The sequence below is a fragment of the Eptesicus fuscus genome, chromosome 12 (assembly GCF_027574615.1).
Source record: "Eptesicus fuscus isolate TK198812 chromosome 12, DD_ASM_mEF_20220401, whole genome shotgun sequence".
Classification (NCBI taxonomy): Eukaryota; Metazoa; Chordata; class Mammalia; order Chiroptera; family Vespertilionidae; genus Eptesicus; species Eptesicus fuscus.
In genome coordinates, this window is record NC_072484.1 from 74,431,851 (window position 1) to 74,450,826 (window position 18,976).

At 47.5% G+C, this 18,976-nt stretch overlaps 1 protein-coding gene across 2 annotated transcripts in view; it reads left to right on the top strand.

Moving 5' to 3' along the window:
* FHOD3 (formin homology 2 domain containing 3) overlaps positions 1-18,976 on the top strand; it is a 376,750-nt gene that overhangs the window by 316,256 nt on the left and 41,518 nt on the right. For both annotated transcript variants that reach the window (XM_008158248.2, XM_008158257.2), the window contains 2 exons: positions 6,695-6,967; positions 13,242-14,122. In XM_008158248.2, the coding sequence (XP_008156470.2) occupies positions 6,695-6,967; positions 13,242-14,122 (1,154 nt within the window). The remainder of the gene's footprint in view (positions 1-6,694; positions 6,968-13,241; positions 14,123-18,976) is intronic.

Consider the following 18,976-nt stretch of genomic DNA (forward strand, 5'->3'; position numbering starts at 1 on the left):
GCCCCCCACAACAAAGAATTATCCAATCTCAGATATCCATAGTAGCGATGCTAAGAAACCCAGCAGCAGAGTAGATCTGAGTGAACAGCTTAGAGAGAGCTGGCCCAACACCAAAAGCAAAGGCTAAAGAATTTTCAAAGTTCTGAGCTTTTTCTCTTGGGACCTTTTTCACATTTCTGTGATTCAGCCACAGTTGAAAGTCGATGGTGTTAGTTATTAGCTATGAACTGGGGAGGTCCCTGGAACCTACGCAATTTGGAGTCACTATTATAGAACTGGCTGGCCCAGCCTCTGGTTTCATAAGACCTGCCAGAAAGCCAAGTCCTGGCAAAGTCATCGAGACACCATCACAGATTGAAATCAATCGAAGCCACCCAACGTCTTATTAAATTCAGATCTTTCTACCAGCAATTTATCTCTTCAAAGAAAAATCGCATGACAAGAGATTCCAATTGGACACTCTGGACTCTGCTGTGAGGGACATCGATGAAAGCAGAATTGGAACATTTGTGCCGACCGTTCTTTTTTTAAAAAAAGAAATGATTATAGTATACTTCTCCTTTAAGGCTTAAGTCAGCCACCACACAGGCACATCATGATTCACAGCCCGAGCTTTTTGTTCAGGCCATTCGAGGTTCAAATCCTAGCATTTGCTCAGCTTGTCAGTGAGTCCTTTTGGAAGATGGCACATGCTCAGAGGGGGCCTGAGGGATTCCTTACAGAGGTGTGCAGAGGGTCAGGGGACCATCTGAGGGTGGGGAAACATCCAGAAACTAGCCTGGAGGAACTTAATAAGATCTCTGTAGACTTGGGAGGGAGCCTATGGGACAGAATTAATGGCCTGACTAATTGCTTCTGCCAAATTGTGACCCATCTGAAGAGAGTGGGGGCATAAATACTCCAGCCTCTCCTTCTGCCCATCTTGGCTGGTCCCTCCTGGGAGGTGCTCTCCATAGAGGCCAGCAAAGCAGAGCAAAGACTGGGTCTGGAGGAGCAATCTGCAAGTGTCCAGCCCACAGTGTAGCCCTGGACAAGCCACTGAACCTCTTAACCTGTTTCCTCATTTCTCTCAGGGGACACTAACCTTCATAATGTTGGTGTGAGAGAAATAAGGTGATATGATATCTAGGCCTTCCCTGGTGTATAGAAGGTACTCAATACATAGTAACCTCTTTCTTTAAGGCCAAGCTGGGCCTGAGGATTTTGAGGAGATGAGGAATTGGTGCCGGGCCTTGTGGGGGGGACAGAGAGAACTAGCTGGTATGGGTCGATGTCTGCCCTGGCTGACCTGGACCAGGGCTGAGTGGTTGAAATCCTCAAGGCCTGTGCTGTCCTCATCGCTCTCCCACCTTTGTGATCTGCATAAGAGGAGTACCAGTCACCTGACGGGCCACCCTCTTATGTTCCCTCAATAAAAACACTTAAGTGTTCTCTCTTTTCCTGGGGTTCTCTTATTAATGGTCCCATCCTGGCTCTCCAACCTCTCTCTCCTGTAAGTCCATTTCCTTTGGATAAAGAATTCCCATTAGTGACCATGCTCAGGTCATGAGTCCTTCCTCCAGGATGGTAACAACCAGGCTCCTGGTTACTTCCTTCTGAATATACCGTACACATCTTCCTTCCTGCTATTCCTTCCACGTTACCTAAATGACCCATTACCATGTTCCTTCATACAGTTGAATTTTGACTTCTTTCTTCTTCCTTACACTCCCCGACGCCAGCCGTAAAATTTAGTTGGAAGCCCTCTGCATCAGGTCAGTGCAGGCCCCAGCCAAATGCATTCTTCTGGCCTTGGCTAAGCGCCCCTGGAAGTGCCAAGCCCCCATCAGCCTGCTCTCTCAGGAGGTGGTCCAGAAGGACAGATCCCAGGTTTGGACACCTTGCATGTTGCCAGGCACTTCTTGCCATGTCCTCCTTTTATTTCCAAACTCAAAGCCGCCCGCAGAAGAGCTGCCTAGGCACCTGCCCAAGTCCTCATAGTCCCCCTCCTTTGCCCAGCCCCAGAGATTCGTCAGCTGCCTGTGTCCTTTCTCCATTAGAGGAGATTGGCAGGTGCAGTGGGTATGGACAAGTGTGGCAAAGTGGGGAGTGGCCACACTGTCCCTCCCTGCCTGCCGGCCCCTTGGCCTGAGCCTTTACCGGTTCCTCCGCCTCAGCTTTCTGAGGGCAATTAGAAGACCTCCCGACAGACAGGCAGCCCTGCAGCAGCCCCTGCTTCCCTGAAGGCTAACAGCACCTCCCCAGTGGGTCTTGGGACAGAAGACTTCACCCCACTCTCCAGAGTCCCAGTCACTTGCCCTGCGTTCTCCCAGCCATGCAGTTCATTCCTTCTGCTCTTGAATCCATGGACCTGCCTCCGCCTCCTGGTCTGCAGCATTTGCCTCCTGTCGGTTTGCTCCACACAGACTAGGAGCCTCCCTCGCAGCTGCAGGCATGCCTGAACTGTCCCAGCGGGAAGTGTGGTTTGATTGTGATGCAGTTGTAATCGGGGGCTTCTCTCAGACAAACTGAAGCACCGCCTGTCTCCACTTGAGCAGCCATCACGGCCCTGAGAGTCAAGTTCCAGGCCTTTACCTCTCACTGTGGCCCTGACCCCCGATGCTGGCATCTTTCATTCCTGCAGCACACCCTGTGCTCTGAGCCTCTGCACACGCTCCTCCTTCTGTCCAGATGTTCTCATGTCCACTTCCCCCTTTTAACTCCTTGTCATCTTTGGAGACTCTGCTTAAATGCCATTTTAGCTCAGATACACACATCCCACCCCAAAGACCCTGACCATACCCTCCAGGGCATCATGCTTTTGCTCTTAGAATAGCTGTAACATTGAAAAATATTTTTAAAATATATTTTTTTTAATTTCAGAGAGGAAGAGAGGGAGAGAGAGAGAGAAACATCGTGATGAAAGAGAATCATTAATCTGCTGCCTCCTGCACGCCCCCTACTGGGGATCGAGCACGCAGCCCTGGCATGTGCCCTGACGGAGAATGGAACCATGCCCTCCTGGTTCTTAGGTTGACGCTCAACCACAGAGCAACACTGGCCACGCTGATGAATACTTCTAGTTGTGTCTAGAGGGAGCCGAGGGCTGAGTTTTCCCTGGGTCCATCAGTAGCAAGGTTGGCCCACCTTTGCCGGGCAGAGGCCAGGCAGGAAGGATAGGATCCCTGGCTCCTCTGTAACCTCCGCAAGAGCCAGGTCTGTCTTGCATCACTGTCTCTCTCGCCACCAGCACCACTGCTGGCCAGAGAAAGGCTCATAAATACTGGGACCAGCGAGAGTGGGAAGTTGTGAGCAGTTTTCACCCCGGGTGTTGGCAAATACCTTAGCTGTCTTTTGGACTTTTCCTGCAGACTAATTTAGTTCTTCTATTTCTTGGGGACTCAGGGAGTGTAGATGGTACTATTCCCTGTGTCTGTCCAGAGAGCAGCCGGCCTGGTGCGGGGCAATGACTCAAAGGCAATGGTGGTGTGAAAGGGGGTGTTGACGAGGGAGGCCCTGATGAAAGATAATGTGAAAGGGGGGCAGAAACCTGGAATTTCGTGGGTACTCTCAGGGTGCTTCCTGAGTATCACTGAGAAAGAACTTTGTGAGCAGGTGCTGGCTCGGGACCTCGCTGGGAGCACTTGGACATAAGAGGCAGGTGTGGTCTTGGTCCTCAGGGACCTTCTGCCCTTGTTCCTCTGTTCGATCAATATAGCCGAGGACGTTGGCTGCTCCTTCCAGGGACTCCTGTCACTTGTCATCCAGTGAACTCACGTAGGTGCCTGGCCACATACCACTGTGACTTGCTGATGGGTTTTAGACATGTGGGGAGCCCTCTGAAAACAAGGCTGATGTTAGGTCGATGGCACAGGTGTTACCGGATGTATGTGTACAGAGATCGTTGGGAATGAGCAGCTATGTGTTTGTGTTTGCTCTCTGCCTTCACTCTCTCCATCCTTGGTGGTTTTGCTTGACTTGAGTCTGTGTGAATAGTATTTAATTTGTTCATCATTAGGACAACCTCACATACCACAGATTTGCGGTCAGACCTGGTAGACACTGAGTCTGCGTTTGATCAGTTTCAGAGATGACTAGCTCCCCAGCTAATGAAAAAGAGAAACCACCCCAGTGGATCACACATATAAACGTCTGACTCCATATTTGAAGCTAGGCCCTAAAGTGGGGAGATGCAATTGCACTGTTTATTCCCAAGGGTGCGTGGCTTCCTAGAGCTTGCATGCTCATTCCCACACCTATCCAGGCAGCCACTAGCTGGCTAATCAAAGGCCAGAGTCTCTGCTTATAGAAGGAAATGACAGTGGGGTGCATGTAGGCTAGAGTCAAACAACCATCAAGTCCTGGATCCTTCCTACTTTGCCCATCTCCTGGGGAGGGTGAGTAGACACAGACTTATGGCAACCAACTGCGCCCGTCTCCCTGTCAATAATGAAACCACCCGGAGACACCCTCGCCAGTTTGCGCCATATGCTCCCCAATTACAACTCAAATGCATGCCACATGCAAGGCTGTTGGAAACACATTTTCGTTTTGATGTGGCTATTCTGAAGTTAATGTGCGCAAGAACAGATGCTTTCTGTCAACCAAATGATGACACTGCTGTTGCTGAAACTATGCTTTCGCCATGTTTGTAAAAGAGAGAGGGTTTTGTATCTCTTTGCTAAATACTCTATTATCAGATGAAGAGAAGTTACCATTACAGTTCCTTCAACACCAAAGGGAATGTTTCTCAAAGACGGGTTCACTCTTTCCCTGTACCAGCCCAGGTTTGGCTTTTAAGGAAAAGTGCCTGACATGCCCATTCATAGGCATGTAGGTTCATGTTCACGGTCATGCCCTATGGTTTCCTCCTGCTACTGCCAGTCAGTGCATCTCTACCCAGAAACTTTGCCCCCTTATCACCAGTTCCTATAACCGTCCCTCTTGGAGACACCCAGCAGGGACGGCCGGTAGAGAGCAGGGGCCTTTGCTGCCGGGCCTCCCTCCCTGCAGTCTCCCAGAGAAGAGGCTCCTGTATTAAGCTGGGATCCCCAACAGATGGTGTCATCAAGCTACGGGCAGGCAAAGGGAGAGGCCCTCCATCCTCTACACCCAGTTTTTACCTGAAGGGCACTGGGTAGGGGGTACCCACCGAGGGGTATTTCTTCCTGTGGAGGTTGGAAGTTACCCAGGCCTCTCATCCTCCTCACTGCCTGCCTCCCTCCCAAGTTCCCTGACACATTCCTAGAGAAAGGCAGCCTGAGAGCAGATGAGGGGAGGGGCTGCTGGCCCAGTGAGTCCTGACAATATGAGTTCTTGCTGGGATGCTGAGCTTTCCTCACCCATAGTAATGCCACTGCCTGGCCTACTGGGGGGCACTGTGCACTCTCCACTGCCAGCCATCCCTGCTCACCTGAGCTGGCAGGATACCCCCACAGAGAGAGAGCTCCCTGGTCTGCTTGTTCTTATGGGGTCTGGCAAGGTCTCTCACAGATCCTGCCACAGGCAGATCCTATCTGAATTTGTGTTTGCCTAGGGCTTGAGCTCACACTTTTGGGGCACAATGTCAGATTCCCTCGATGTGTCTGTGCGCTCTGGTCAAAGATCCTCAGGGGTGGCCAGTCTGACTCTTCTGGCCCTCATATGTGGCAGTTGGCTCAGATTTTATTTTTTTTTTAATTCCCAATCATTTTGTTACTTATCTATAGCCCACAGCAGAGAGTTTGCTCAGCACAAGCACGCAAAGAAAGCCCCTCTGTGGCACCCTCTGCTCCCTAGAGGACGGTACACAGGGGCAGGGATTTACCTTGGGACAGGTGTCATGTTTCCAGTCTTGAGAGGTTTACAAATAGTCTGTGCCCATGAGGGATTGTTCACACAGCTTTCAAAAGTATGGACTAGTTTACATTATGAGCAAATAATTCAAGCAAAGTGTGACAAGCATCATTGGTGTAGCCACTGATAAAACATCGGATTGCTACTTGCTTACCAACTTGATTCACCATGATTTTTTTTTTCCTCTTTCCCTGAAGAGGCAGAAGGTTCATGTATTAGTTATCTAGGTCTTGAGCTCACCCATCTATTACCCAATGGCACCCATTTATTACCCAACAGTTTTCGTAAGTCAGAAGTTCAGCATGACTCAGCAGTGTTCTTGGCCTTAGGTATCCCAAGGCCACGATCAAGGTTGTGCTGGCTGGGCTCTTATGGGGAGACTCTGGGAAGAATCCATCTCCAGGTTTATTCAGGTTGTTGGCAGAATTCAGTTTCTTGGGCTTATAAAACCGAGGTCGCTATGCCTTGTTTTCTGTAGGCCTGGAGTTACTCTCAGCCTTTTAGAGGTTACCCACATTCCTTGTCACATGGCCCCCCATCTTTGAAGCCAGCAGCGTGGTGTCAGATCCTTCTCCTGCTTCCAATATGTCTGACTTCCTTTCTGCTGCTAATCAGAAAGCATCCTGCTTTCAAAAGGCTCCAGGATTGGATCAGGCCTGCCTAGATGATCTCCATATTTTAAGGTCAATGTCAGCTGCACAGTCCCTTCCTAGCAGTGCCCAGAACATGTTTGGTTGAATCGCCAGGGGACAGGAGTCTTGGGGGCCATCTGTAGAATTCTGCCTGCCAGGAAAGCACAGAGAAATCAAGCTCACATCCATCCTCACACCATGCTTGATGCTTCCTCTTGTGATTGTATCTCCATTGTTGTCTCCACCAGCAAGCACCCAGGATCCTGCGCCAGAACCGGGACCAGAGGAGGAGGTGGGGCAGGTGGCCGATGAGGCCAACCAGGAAGTAGCCCCTGCCCACGTGGGGACTGAGAGCGAAGTTGAGCAGGAGCTGGAAGAGCGAGCCTCCCTCAGTGAGAAGGAGAGGCGGAACGAGGAGGTGAACGAGAGGGACAACTGCTCTGCCTCGAGCATCTCGTCCTCCAGCAGCACGTTAGAGAGGGAGGAGAAGGAGGACAAGCTCCCCAGGGACAGGGGCACTGGTAATCAAGCCCCTTTTTCCATAAACATTCCAGGGACCCCGGGGTGGGGGTCCTGGGTTGCTGGCCTCTGAGGTGACCGGCTGGCCCAGCTCACTCATCATGTAATAGTGACTTTATGATTAGGGATTACATGTAATGCTAGTCCACAGTAGGGACTTGGGGAGGGAGCCACAGAGGGTTGTAGAAATTGCAAATAATTTATATAATCATTTAAATTATTATTTGTATGTGAAACCATGGGGTTGGCTTTCCTACCCATGGCTTGAGAGCTGTCAGGCTGGCAGGGAGCCACCTCTGTCAACTAACAGTCCTCAGAGTGGAGGCAAGTCTTACAGCCAACCTTCATCGAGCTTAGAGTGACATATATTCAAGGAGCCCTAAGTGCAGCATAAAAGCTCCACAATGGCTCGCCAACCAGTGGCATGACCCACGCCTGGCTTGTTAGTTCACAGATTAAGAATACATTATCTCTGAAGCATGGGTGAGTGAATGAAAATTGAATGAAAATTGAATGAATGAATGGAGCCAAAATGTTTCCCATGAGACTTGTCAATCAATGGCTTAGTCTAAAATAGTTAGTAGTTGAATTTTCACCAATTATAATATATTAGATTTTATTTACTACAATGTTAGTCAAAAGAAGACAAAAAGACTTTATTAGTTTGTATCAGGGGTGGAAAACCTTTTTTTTTTTTTTTTTTTTTTTTTTTGGCCAAGGGCCATTTGGATACTATAACATCATTCTCAGGCCATACAAAATTATTAACTTAAAAATTAGCTGCTATATTTGGTCAGACATTTAATTAACTCACCCCTAATGCCTGGGCAGGGCCAGACTAAATGATTTCACGGGCCTTATATGGCCCATGGGCCAGACCTTCTCCACCTCTGGTTTATATCTTAGGAAACATTGCATTGAAAATCTTGTGTCTGTTTAGTTTAAGATGTATGTGCTAAGATGTATTAAATGTATTACTATTTTTTAAATTTTTTTCAAAGTCAGATTACAGTTAGTCTCCTAAATTCTACTTGTGTATTCACATTTAATGTAATTATGGTCATTGTACAAGGTGTTGGGAAAGTCTTTCTGATTACATTTTGGCCTTAAAATGTTTTATGTTTATGAATAGCTTTCAGAGTTATTCCTCATAACTAGGTGTAGCAGGCCTAAAACATATCTACGAGTTGGTTTAGTAAACATAAGCCAGGGAACAAAACTTTCTTGGATTAGATTATCCAGTATTCTTCCAAATAAGGACAACTTTCCAAAAATGGAGACTCTGCTCCCCGGGAAGGACCATTGACTTTCCAACAATAGCTAGTGGTGTCCAAGTGTATACCCGCAGGAGTTAGGGATTTGCAGTGCCTTTTCTGCTTCAGTCTGGTGCTAAGAGATGTGATCATGTTTATATGTGATAGCTCTTTGGTTCTTAAAAAAATCCCACCGCTCAGGCACCATTAGCAGCTGTGGAGTCAGGACAGCTCTCTCAGCATAGCTCTTGCTTCTCAGAATGTTCTCAACTAAATAACAAAGACCATCAAAATGATTTCCAATCTTATTCTAATGATTGCATCTATTATCTGGAAATGAACTTGCAAGGCTTGAAAGATATTCAACTTATTCTGGTTGTGTAGTTTTCTTTTCCTTTGTTTCGTGTGTCCCATTCCATGCATTATCGTATGGCAAGGCATTATTGTAGCATTCACCACACTTTGTTGTAATTACGTGTGTAACTGTCCTTTGTCTCCACTTGCTGTAAGCTTCATGAGGATGGGGATGTCTGTTTTGTTCATTGTGAGTTCATGCTGGGTGTCTAGAACACAGTAGGGGCTTGTAAAACCATTGATGAATAAATTAATGAGGAGGCATCTGGTTAAGATTGAGAAGCTCCATTGCTCCCAGGTTCTTCCTCTGACAACTAAATTATAAACATCCTGGGCATAACAGAACAACCAATCATAGGGAGACACTGAGAGGTGCAAATAAATCAGACTACCTAGGGACCTTCAGACTTGAATGACATGGCAATGAAGCATCAAGTAAAGTTTATTCTCCTAGCCAAAAGATTGGGAAAATTATTGCCTAACAAAATATATTTTTTATTATTAATACATTTCCTGCCCTAGACATGCACTAATGGAAAATCTGTGGCTGTCCTATCCCCCCATCCTCACCTCACCCAGTAGCTTCCAAATAACCAGATGTGTCAACCATGAATTCTATATCCAGCAAAAATAACCTTTAAGAAAGAAAGGAAAACAAATACAGTTAAAGAAAAACTAAGAGAATTTGTCACTAGCAGACCTCCTCTTAAAGAATAGATGAAGGAAGTCCTCTGAACAGAAAGAAAATGAAGACAGAAGATGACTTGAAATTTCAGAAAGGAACAACAGAATGGGTAAAAATAGGGGGAAATTTAAAAGGCTGTCTTTTTCCTCATGAGCTTCTTAAATCCTATTTGATGTTGGAAGCAAAAAATTACCACATATTTGATATTATGCTCAATATATGTAGAGGAAATACTTATAACAATTATATTTTAAAAGTGGGGAAGGTAAAGGCATCTAAATGGAAGTAAAGTGTCTATACTACAAAGTAGTAAAACATCAATACCAGGAGACTAATGAGTTAGTGTATGTACTGTAATACCTAGAGCAACTACTAGGAAAATTACACAAAGCAACATACTCCAAAACACTATAAATCAAGTTGAAATTCTAAAAAAATGTTCAAGTAAGCTACCAAGACCAAGAAAGAAGAAACAGGACTAAAACTAAGGAAGCAAAAAAAACAAGTAAAATGGGAGACTTAAGCACTAACATATCAATAATTACTTTAAAATTAAAAGACTGAGATTTACAGAATGGATAAGATGCAACCCAGCTCTATGCTGTCTGTACAAAACTTATCTATATATTTAAAAGCATAATATGCAAATCGACCCGACGGCAGAAGGACCGGTTAGCTATGATGTGCACTGACCACCAGCGGGCAGGCGCTCAAAACAGGAGCTGCCCCCAGCCTGCAGGCCCCAATTGCCCAATGAGGAACTGGGAACCGGGGGTGGGTGGCAGTGGACACAGGTGGTGCCAGGGCCCAATCGCCCTGCTGGTGGCCCCACCCACAGAGGGCAACCAGTGGCGACAGGGGGCGGAGGGCGAGGCCAGCTGCCGGCAGCCAGGGAAGATCAGCCCTGATCGCAGGCCAGGCCTAGGGACCCTACCCATGCATGAGTTTCATGTGCCAGGCCTCTAGTTTCTAATATAATGACATAGGCAGATATAAAGTTTGGGTTAAAGGTTGGCCAAAGACATAGTATGCCAACATTAATAAGAAAAGCGGGAGTAGCTATATTCATATCAGATAAAGTAGACTTCAGAGCAGAGGAAAAAACTAGGGACAAAGAACCACCCCACATAACGATGTAAGAAGACCTAAGTGAATGAAGAGGGCAAGTGAGAAGACCGGCATTTAAAATGTTATCTGATTATGCTCTTCTCCCTATGGCCAAAATAAAAAATTATCAACATCTCCCAATAAATGGAGAAAGAGTGAGGCAATCTGGGAGAGAGAGAGAGAGGCTCAGCCACTGTATCTGTTCCAGCCTTCTGGCGTCAAAACAGTCTCCCTGTTTACGGGCTGTATGACCAGTTGTTGGGACTCCAAATAACCAGATCTTTCCGTCATGCGCTCATATGCCGTCTCCTGTCTCTTTGGTGGTGTGAAGCGTGTTTTTGTTTGTGGAACCTACAGGAGGGCTCCAAAGCTCCTTGCTGGTGTTGGTCCCTTGGGGAGGTTAGGCCACTCAGAGTGGAGCATGGAGGACAAAGCTGCACTGGAAGAAACAGCACGTGGGGCTTGTGCTTCCCCTCTGAATGGCTCCTCTAAGTCCAAGGTGGAGTTGTGGGCGAGACCAGTGTCCTCCCCAGCATGTTTGATAGGGCTCATCTCCTATAAAATGAAAGCTCCCCATGCTCACATCGATGGTCTCGGTCTCCTACCACCTCCCTGGTCTCCTATCACCTCCCAATCCAAGTATCTATGGAGGCCCTGCTATCAGGTGGAACCCACGTTCTGAAATGCCCACCCCATAGTCCTGCCAGCCCTTAGGAAGCAAGCTCAGAGGAATAACATCCTGAACATTCATTCATTTGTTCATTCATTCATTCATTCATGCTAGATGTGGGGGATACAACTGTGAACAAAACATTTGTAGAGTTTACATTCCAATGAAGAAGACAGTTTAACCACTAATTATTATTGTTCCAGTGATGGGGCAGCAAGACAGCAATAAAATAAATTAGAAAATTATGTGGAAGGTTACATAGTAATAAGTGCTCTGGTGAAAAATAAAGCAGGAAAGGATGATAAACAGTGTTGGCGAGAGAGAGCATTGCACAATTTTAAATAAGGTGTTTGGGGAAGACTTTGCTGAGAAGTTACTATTTGAGCAAAGGCATAAATACTTGAAGGGTTTTGAGAAGCAAGCTGTGCGATTAACTGGGTGCAGTTTGTTTAGGAGGGGCAAGGGCCCTGAGGCTGGGTCATGCCCGGGGAGTCCGAGGAATGCCAAGGAGCTGCTATAGCCGAAAATGTTCATGTCTGTCCACCTGGGGTGGTGGCGGTAGATGAAAGACAATTCAGGTGAGATCACACGAGGCTTACGAACGTTGCAAGGTCATTGGTTTTTTTGTCTCAGGGAAATGTGACATCATTAGAAGACTTTGAGCATAAAGGTATGATCAGATATTTTAACACATCACATGGCTGTTGTATTAAGAACTGACTGTGGAGGGGCAAGAGTTGAATCTGGGACCAGTGAGACCTTGCATTACTGTAGGCAAGAAACCATGCTGGCTCAGCCCAGGGTTGTGACAGGGGAGGTGATAAAAAAAAAAAATTGGTTTCTGGATATAACATGACCATTTAACTAACAGGATGCCCTGCTGTGTGGGATAAAAGAATAGGAGGCGTCAAGGATGACTCCGAGATTTGGGGGATTGGCAGAAAGATGAAGTTTCCATATCTGAGACAGGAAACAATTGCAGGAGAACCAGGTTCCGTGAGGGGGATGGGGGCAAGGGCAGAAGGTGGTATTTAAAGCCCTGAGATTGGATGAGATGGTAACTAAGAGAGTGAGTATAGATGGAGAGAAGTGGTCCAAGGACATTTCAAGGTTAAAGATAAAGGAGGAATCAGCACAGGATACTGAGAAGGGGCAGCCAGAAAAAAGGAAGCAAACCAGCTGAGTGCAATGTCCCAGAAGCCAAGTGAAGCAAGTAAAGGATCTAAGTAAGGGAGGAGGGGATCAGCTGGGGCTAGTGCAGAAGGCAATCGGCGGTCGCCTGGAAAGGAGCAGGTTTGAAAGGTGGAGGGAGCAAAAACTTCCTGAGACTCGTTCAAAAGAAAACAGAGAAACTGGAAACAGTGAGAAAAACAACAACAAAAACACCAACAAACACAAAAACACCTCATTAGCATCTTTACTTTAAAGGAAAGGAGAAAAGTTGGATTATAGCAGGAGGGATAAGTGGAGTTAATGGTGGACTTTTTGTTTGTGTGTTTTTTTAAGATGGGTGAAGTTAGACCATGTTCAGGTGGAGGCAGAATGAAAGCCCTGGAGGATCTTTTCTGGCTTTGTGAAGTTGTTAAACTAGGGAGCAGGGCCACACTGTGAGGATGAGATAGGTGAGGGGGGTAGAGGCGAGAGGAGGGTGTGAAAGGTCACCTAGGAGAGGTCTTAGAGAGACAGCCAGGCAGCTTTAAGGGTCTCCTGAATTTAAAGTGCAACCAGTGGCATGGTGTGTGCGTCTCTCTGGGTGATTTGAGCTGCCCTGGTGCGATGTGGAGGAGGGAGAACGATGGAAATAACTCCACAGCCTCTCTTGACACCTCTGTGGGGGAGGGAGCATCTTTCTTGCCTCCCTGTGTCCTTAGGACAGAAGCCCCTTGGTCGCCTGTGGCTGGGTCCTGACCAGCTGTCATGGTGACTAGTAAAGGTCAGGAAAAGTCTCCCAGGAGCCTGGGCAGGAGCCTGGGCAGTGTCACACCTACAGGCGTCACGGGTCCTGGAGCAGGTCACTGGGCGTTAGATGCAGCATCTGCACCTGGTCGTGGGTGTTTTGTCAGCCATGACCGCCTTCCTCTTCGGGGGTCTTGTTTCCCTGTCTCCTCTGAGTGGCTGTGCACAGAAAGCCCACAGATTCCCTAACTGGTTTTCTCGGGGTGTGGCCCTGAGCCTTTCTCATTTTTCTCTCTCCTGTCTGCTTTCAGGTTTGTGGTCCGCGGGGGTTCAGGATGCCAGTGTAAATGAACAGTGTGGCGACATCCTCACCAACAAACGCTTCATGCTGGACATGCTGTATGCCCATAACAGAAAGCCCACGGATGCCGAGGAGAAGGGGGAGGGCGAGCCCGCGGGCGCTGAGCAGGGGGCAGAGGCGGTGCCCAGCCTGGCCAGCAGGATATCCACGCTGCAGGCCAGCTCCCTGGCGCAGGACGAGAGTGTCAGGAGGGTGGATGTGGGCTGCCTGGACAACCGGGGCAGTGTGAAAGCCTTCGCGGAGAAATTCAACAGCGGGGACCTAGGGAGAGGGCCCGTCTCCTCCGACACCCAGCCCGATGACACGGTCCCCGAGAAAGCATCCCCCCAGCCCAAGACAGAATCCGACCACATCTGGGACCAGCTCATGGCCAACCCAAGGGAGCTCAGAATCCAAGACATGGATTTCACCGACCTGGGAGAGGAGGATGACATCGACGTCCTAGACGTGGACCTGGGTCACGGGGAGGCCCCTGGGCCACCTCCCCCGCCGCCACCTACCTTTCTGGGTTTGCCACCCCCACCCCCTCCACCCTTGCTGGACAGCGTGCCTCCCCCTCCCATCCCCGGTAATTTATTGGCTCCTCCTCCAGTATTCAATGCTCCTCAGGGCTTAGGGTGGCCCCAGGTACCCAGGGGTCAGCCAGCATTCACGAAGAAAAAGAAGACCATCCGTCTGTTCTGGAACGAAGTGCGGCCTTTTGAGTGGCCCTGTAAGAACAACCGGCGCTGCAGAGAATTCCTGTGGTCAAAACTGGAACCTATCAAGGTGGACACTTCCAAGCTGGAGCACCTGTTCGAGTCTAAGTCGAAGGAATTGTCCGTCTCAAAGGTACCGCCGCCAGCATCTGGCCTGCTTCCTGACTTGCAGAGTTTTTTCTGCTGTGGAGTGGGGCTGAAATTTGTTGTCTGTAAAATTCCTTTTGTGCTGCTTTTGCTGTTTGGTTAAAAAAAGGGGGGGGGGCAGTTAGTATAAAAATCTGACCTTTAACATTTTACTCTTTGTGCCCCATCCTAGGTGTAAGCTAAATGAGTAAGGGGCCCCATTAGCTGACGTAGATAGCAGTCCACTAATACCATTAAGTAAAGTAGCTTTCAAAGACCCAAATAACCTGGAGGGAAAAACCAAAAGGTTAACCCAGGAATATTAGCATCACCTGACAGCAGATGTTGACACTCGCCTTCCTCCTCCCAACTAGAGGAAAGCAGACTTGCTAATTTATCCAACACATGGATTTTATCCACGTGATTAATTACTCTTACCTTCAGAGATTAGAGCTGAAAGTAGTAGTTTGAACCTCAGCTGTAACCACAAAATGCTTTTGCAAAGACAGTTAATTCAAGTGCCATTTCTTTGAATAATTCCTGGCTGCATCAGCATACAGCAACTATCTAGATAGTTCCAAATAGCCATAGCGTTGGCATCCTATAAATATTACGCATCCATCTAGATTTCTGATTCTTCATAAGTGTCTGAGAATTCTGCAGGCTTTGCTGCTGTGGTGTTTTTAATAGAGATGTCATATCCCCGTTTATAAATGGGAAGCACTGTTCATGAAGTTACTGGGCATTAAGGATAAAGTCACGGTTAACAAGAAAGGAAGCGGCAGCGTCCTGCATCACAGGTTTTAATGACTTGGGTCTTCTTTACAGATATTAAAGAACTGGTGGGTTGTTGTTTTTAAAACCCTTGTGATTTGGGGTGTGGTACAGTATTAAAACAGGTTTAAGACGATCCTCACTTCTCGGGAACTAGGGGTGTAAGAAAACACTTTGTAAAGTATAATTTAGAGTGACCACTTCAGAACTTATTCTCAGTAGTTAATTCTAGCTCTATGTGTTTCTCCACTTACCATTGTTTGGGTGAGGATAAGGCTGCCTGAGTCAGGCTCTCTGACCTGCCAGTCAGGTGCCTATTCTGAACCAAAAAGTATGTGCAGCATCCTTGGGCAAGAGCTCCCTCAGACAGGGGGTCCAGTGACAGAGTTGGTGCCTGTCCGTGCATTGCTGACTGACCAGGTAGGGGGCTGTAACCAGTCAACTTTCTGTTAAAACTCGTGTTGTGTGTGACTTTCCAGGACTGGTAACATGTGGTGCTCAGCTCAGCCCTGTAGTTTTTTAAAATATGTTTTTATTGATTTCAGAGGGGAAGAGAGAGGGAGAGAGAGAGAAACATCAATCATGAAAGAGAATCATTGATTGGCTGCCTCCTCCACTCCTCACTCTGGGGATCAGGCATGTGCCCTGACCAGGGACCGGGGACCGGGAATCGGGAATCGAACCATGACTTCCTGGTTCATAGGTCGACACTCAACCCCTGAGCCACCACAGCCGGGTCCCTTCAGTTCTTAAAGTCGGGCCTGGCATTCAGGGAAGACGGGCCTGGCTGGGTTAAAACAGCGGTCTCTGGTCGCCAGGAGTTATCCAGCAGTTGACCTCACTCATTCCAGCCTCCACTCTCCTGGTCTAGTTGGCCCGTCTCCCTCCTCTTCCCCCTCCTCCTCCCCCCACCCCCAGCAGGCTCATCTGGCTGGCTTCGCCCTCTAGCCGCCCCCCCCATCCCACCCCCCATAGCTCATCACCTCAGAGGTGGCTGGGGAGAGAGGCTGGCCCTCAACTCCAGGCAGGAGGAATAAAGGGAGGAACAGTTTGGCAGTGAAGGCACTTCTGACTTTATTTTTACAAAGGACATGGTAAGATTAGAAGCTTCCAGGAGAAGACCCCAAATGGACAGTTCCCCTCCTCTTGGTCCCACTGTGGTCGGCGACAAGTCTGGTTTGTGCCCTTAAACTTCTTCGAACGCCATTTCTTCAAAATATATTGAAAAATTTACCAGAAGGACTCCAGAATTTTGTACAACAGGACCCAGGATCCCAACCTTTGTTTTGGGGGATGTGAGCAGGGGATAATTTACAAATGCTACAAGAGGTGAGCATGAAAATTAGGGTTAAAACGCAGTACATTGGAGAGTTGGGCCCATCGTGTGTATGTTACCACTGCAGCTATAGCCAGTTTTACTTCTGTTTCTAATGCATGACTGGGATTTTTATGAAACACAGCTGTAAGCAGCCACTTCCGAATCCTGACTCACAAGAAGTTTTTCATTAAACACAATGGAGTGCAACAAAAATAAAATCAAGTCAATTTTGCAAGACAGCATATAGCAAAGGGAGTCTGTTTCCGTTTCCGTTAGAGACCTTACACGAGACCAGCGTCAGAACAGGGCACGGCTCTGACCATCCGAGTGCTCTCCACCCCCATCAGAGATTCGTGTGCAAGAGCCAGGCTGGGTCAGCACTTCACGGAGACGATAAGAAGAGAAAGATGTGCCTTTTGATTTCCTTTCCAAATAGTTTCTGGAACTGGGTCTACATTTCTCTCTCTCTTTCTCTGCAGGAAATATATATATAGCTTTTTAGTAAGATGACTTTAATTATGTTTTGTGGAGAAAGACAGAAATCCTGTGCTAAATTTCATCATGTTGTGTTTCTACTGTTGATCTAAGATGTGGAGAATCACATAGGGCTGTGGTCGGCAAACTGCGGCTCGCGAGCCACATGCGGCTCTTTGGCCCCTTGAGTGTGGCTCTTCCACAAAATACCACGGCCTGGGCGAGTCTATTTTGAAGAAGTGGCATTAGAAGAAGTTTAAGTTTTAAAAATTTGGCTCTCAAAAGGAATTTCAATCCTTATACTGTTGATATTTGGCTCTGTTGACTAATGAGTTTGCCGACCATAGAGCAAAAGAGACCCCAGAGAAAGGTGTAAGGCAGAAAGCCCTTGAGGGTCTAGGGACAGACCCTCTGTGAACTTGATGTCGTCCTGAGGAGCCCCAGGAAGGGGCCTTCTAACTTGTGTGTCTAATAAAGGGCTGCAAAGGGCAGCCTTCATCTTCCAAGTTACAGACAGACCAGGACAGGTGTGGGGGGAAGAGATGACCAGAATGAAGAAGGGCTCTTGTCTTTCCTTTGGGAGCTCAGAGCTGTCTTACCTTGGATTCATTTGTTTATCATGGAGAGGGGGCTCTAGAATGGATTTGGAGAGATTGTTCAACTTTATTTGCCCTGAAGTTTCTAAATGTATCAGAATCTATTAGCTGTTACTTTAAAAAAAAAAAAATTCAGCAGTGACAATGTCCAGGTTGGGGTACTAGATAAATTGCATGAACATTGGAAATGTACCTGTTTTGCAGTTGGCCTCTGCCATGGAAGACCCAAAGGGAAAGAATGGGAAATTAATACTTTTTCTCCTAAATGTAAGAATAAGACAAACCTATTTTGGCAAGTTCCTCAGAAGCATCATCCTAACTAAGGGTGTTTCAGCCGTTATGTAGACTCAGTGGGGTTTTGTTGCTGTTGTTTTGGTGTTTGCCTTAATGCTTTCCCATGTGTATTGCCTGCTCCCTTGTTACAGAACTCAGGAAAATTCCATAGTTGTCACATCTGCTGACATGTGTATCCTGGCACCCTGGTCATGGCCATTTTCTCAATGAGCAGCTTTGAAAATGTCCAGTGGCGTCACTCTCTTGGCGGTTGGCGGGGAGCGAGGAGTGATTTGCCATTTCTGAGCCAGTGTCTTCCTGAGCCTGCCCGAGGGGCTGTGGCAGGATGTTGAGAAGCGTGTTGAGAAGTCGGTCGCCTTTCATGGAAGTGCTGTCAAACTCAGTGGCATTATCCGAAACTCTCCGAGTCCTCTCAGTAAACCATGTCCCTAGCCAGTTTCTGTTTTCAGTCACAACATCCTCTGGGGTGACAAGTTCTATGTGCTGAATATCTACTTTTAATTTTTCAATATATTTTTAATTGATTTTAGAGAGAGAGGGGAGAGAGAAACATCAATATGAGAAAGATCCATTACCTCCCGTAAGCACCCCGACCAGGATCAAACCCGAAACCTGGGTATTTGCCTTTCGGTGAATAGGATGATGCCCAACCAACTGAGCCACACCAGCCAGGGGTGAATATTTACTTTTTAAAAATATATATTTTTTTTATTGATTTCAGAGAGGAAGGAAGGGGGAGAGAGAGAGATAGAAACATCAATGATGAGAGAGAATCATTGATCGACTGCTTCCTGCACACCCCCAACTTGGAATCGAGCCCACAACCCTGGGCATGTGCCCTTGAGCAGAATCGAACCTGGGACCCTTCAGTCCGCAGGCCGATGCCCTATCTACTGAGCCAAACTGGCTAGGGCTGAATATCTACTTTTTAAAGGCTACATTTGTTTTATTTTATTTTTTGTCAAATTACTCTTTAAAAATTCAAAGAGGTGATCCTTTGTGGCAGCATTTCAGGAAAATATGGAAAATAAGCCCTGTTCATCTGCCCAGAGTGCATGCCTCCACAAGCTTTGGTCCCTCCTTACTCTCCTCATTTCATCCTGTCCCCTCGTGAGGGTGCTGCTGCCTGCACAGGGGCCCTTCTCTGGGCCTTGGCCCTCCTTGTCATGGGGTACCGCAGACAGAAGCCCCAGGACTAGTGGAGCAGGGTTTTCTGTTTCATTTCCTAGAACCAACACATGATGTGGTTGTGTGGCATTGGCTGTGGCAGAGTGCGTGGCCGAGTCTTCAGGCGTCGGCTGCATCAGCCCCACAGCCCTAAGCTGCATTACCCCTGAATGTGGAAGGACCTGAGAGCTCAGCTCCAGGGCTGGGAGGAGCTTGGCAGTCATTGGGCACATCAGTC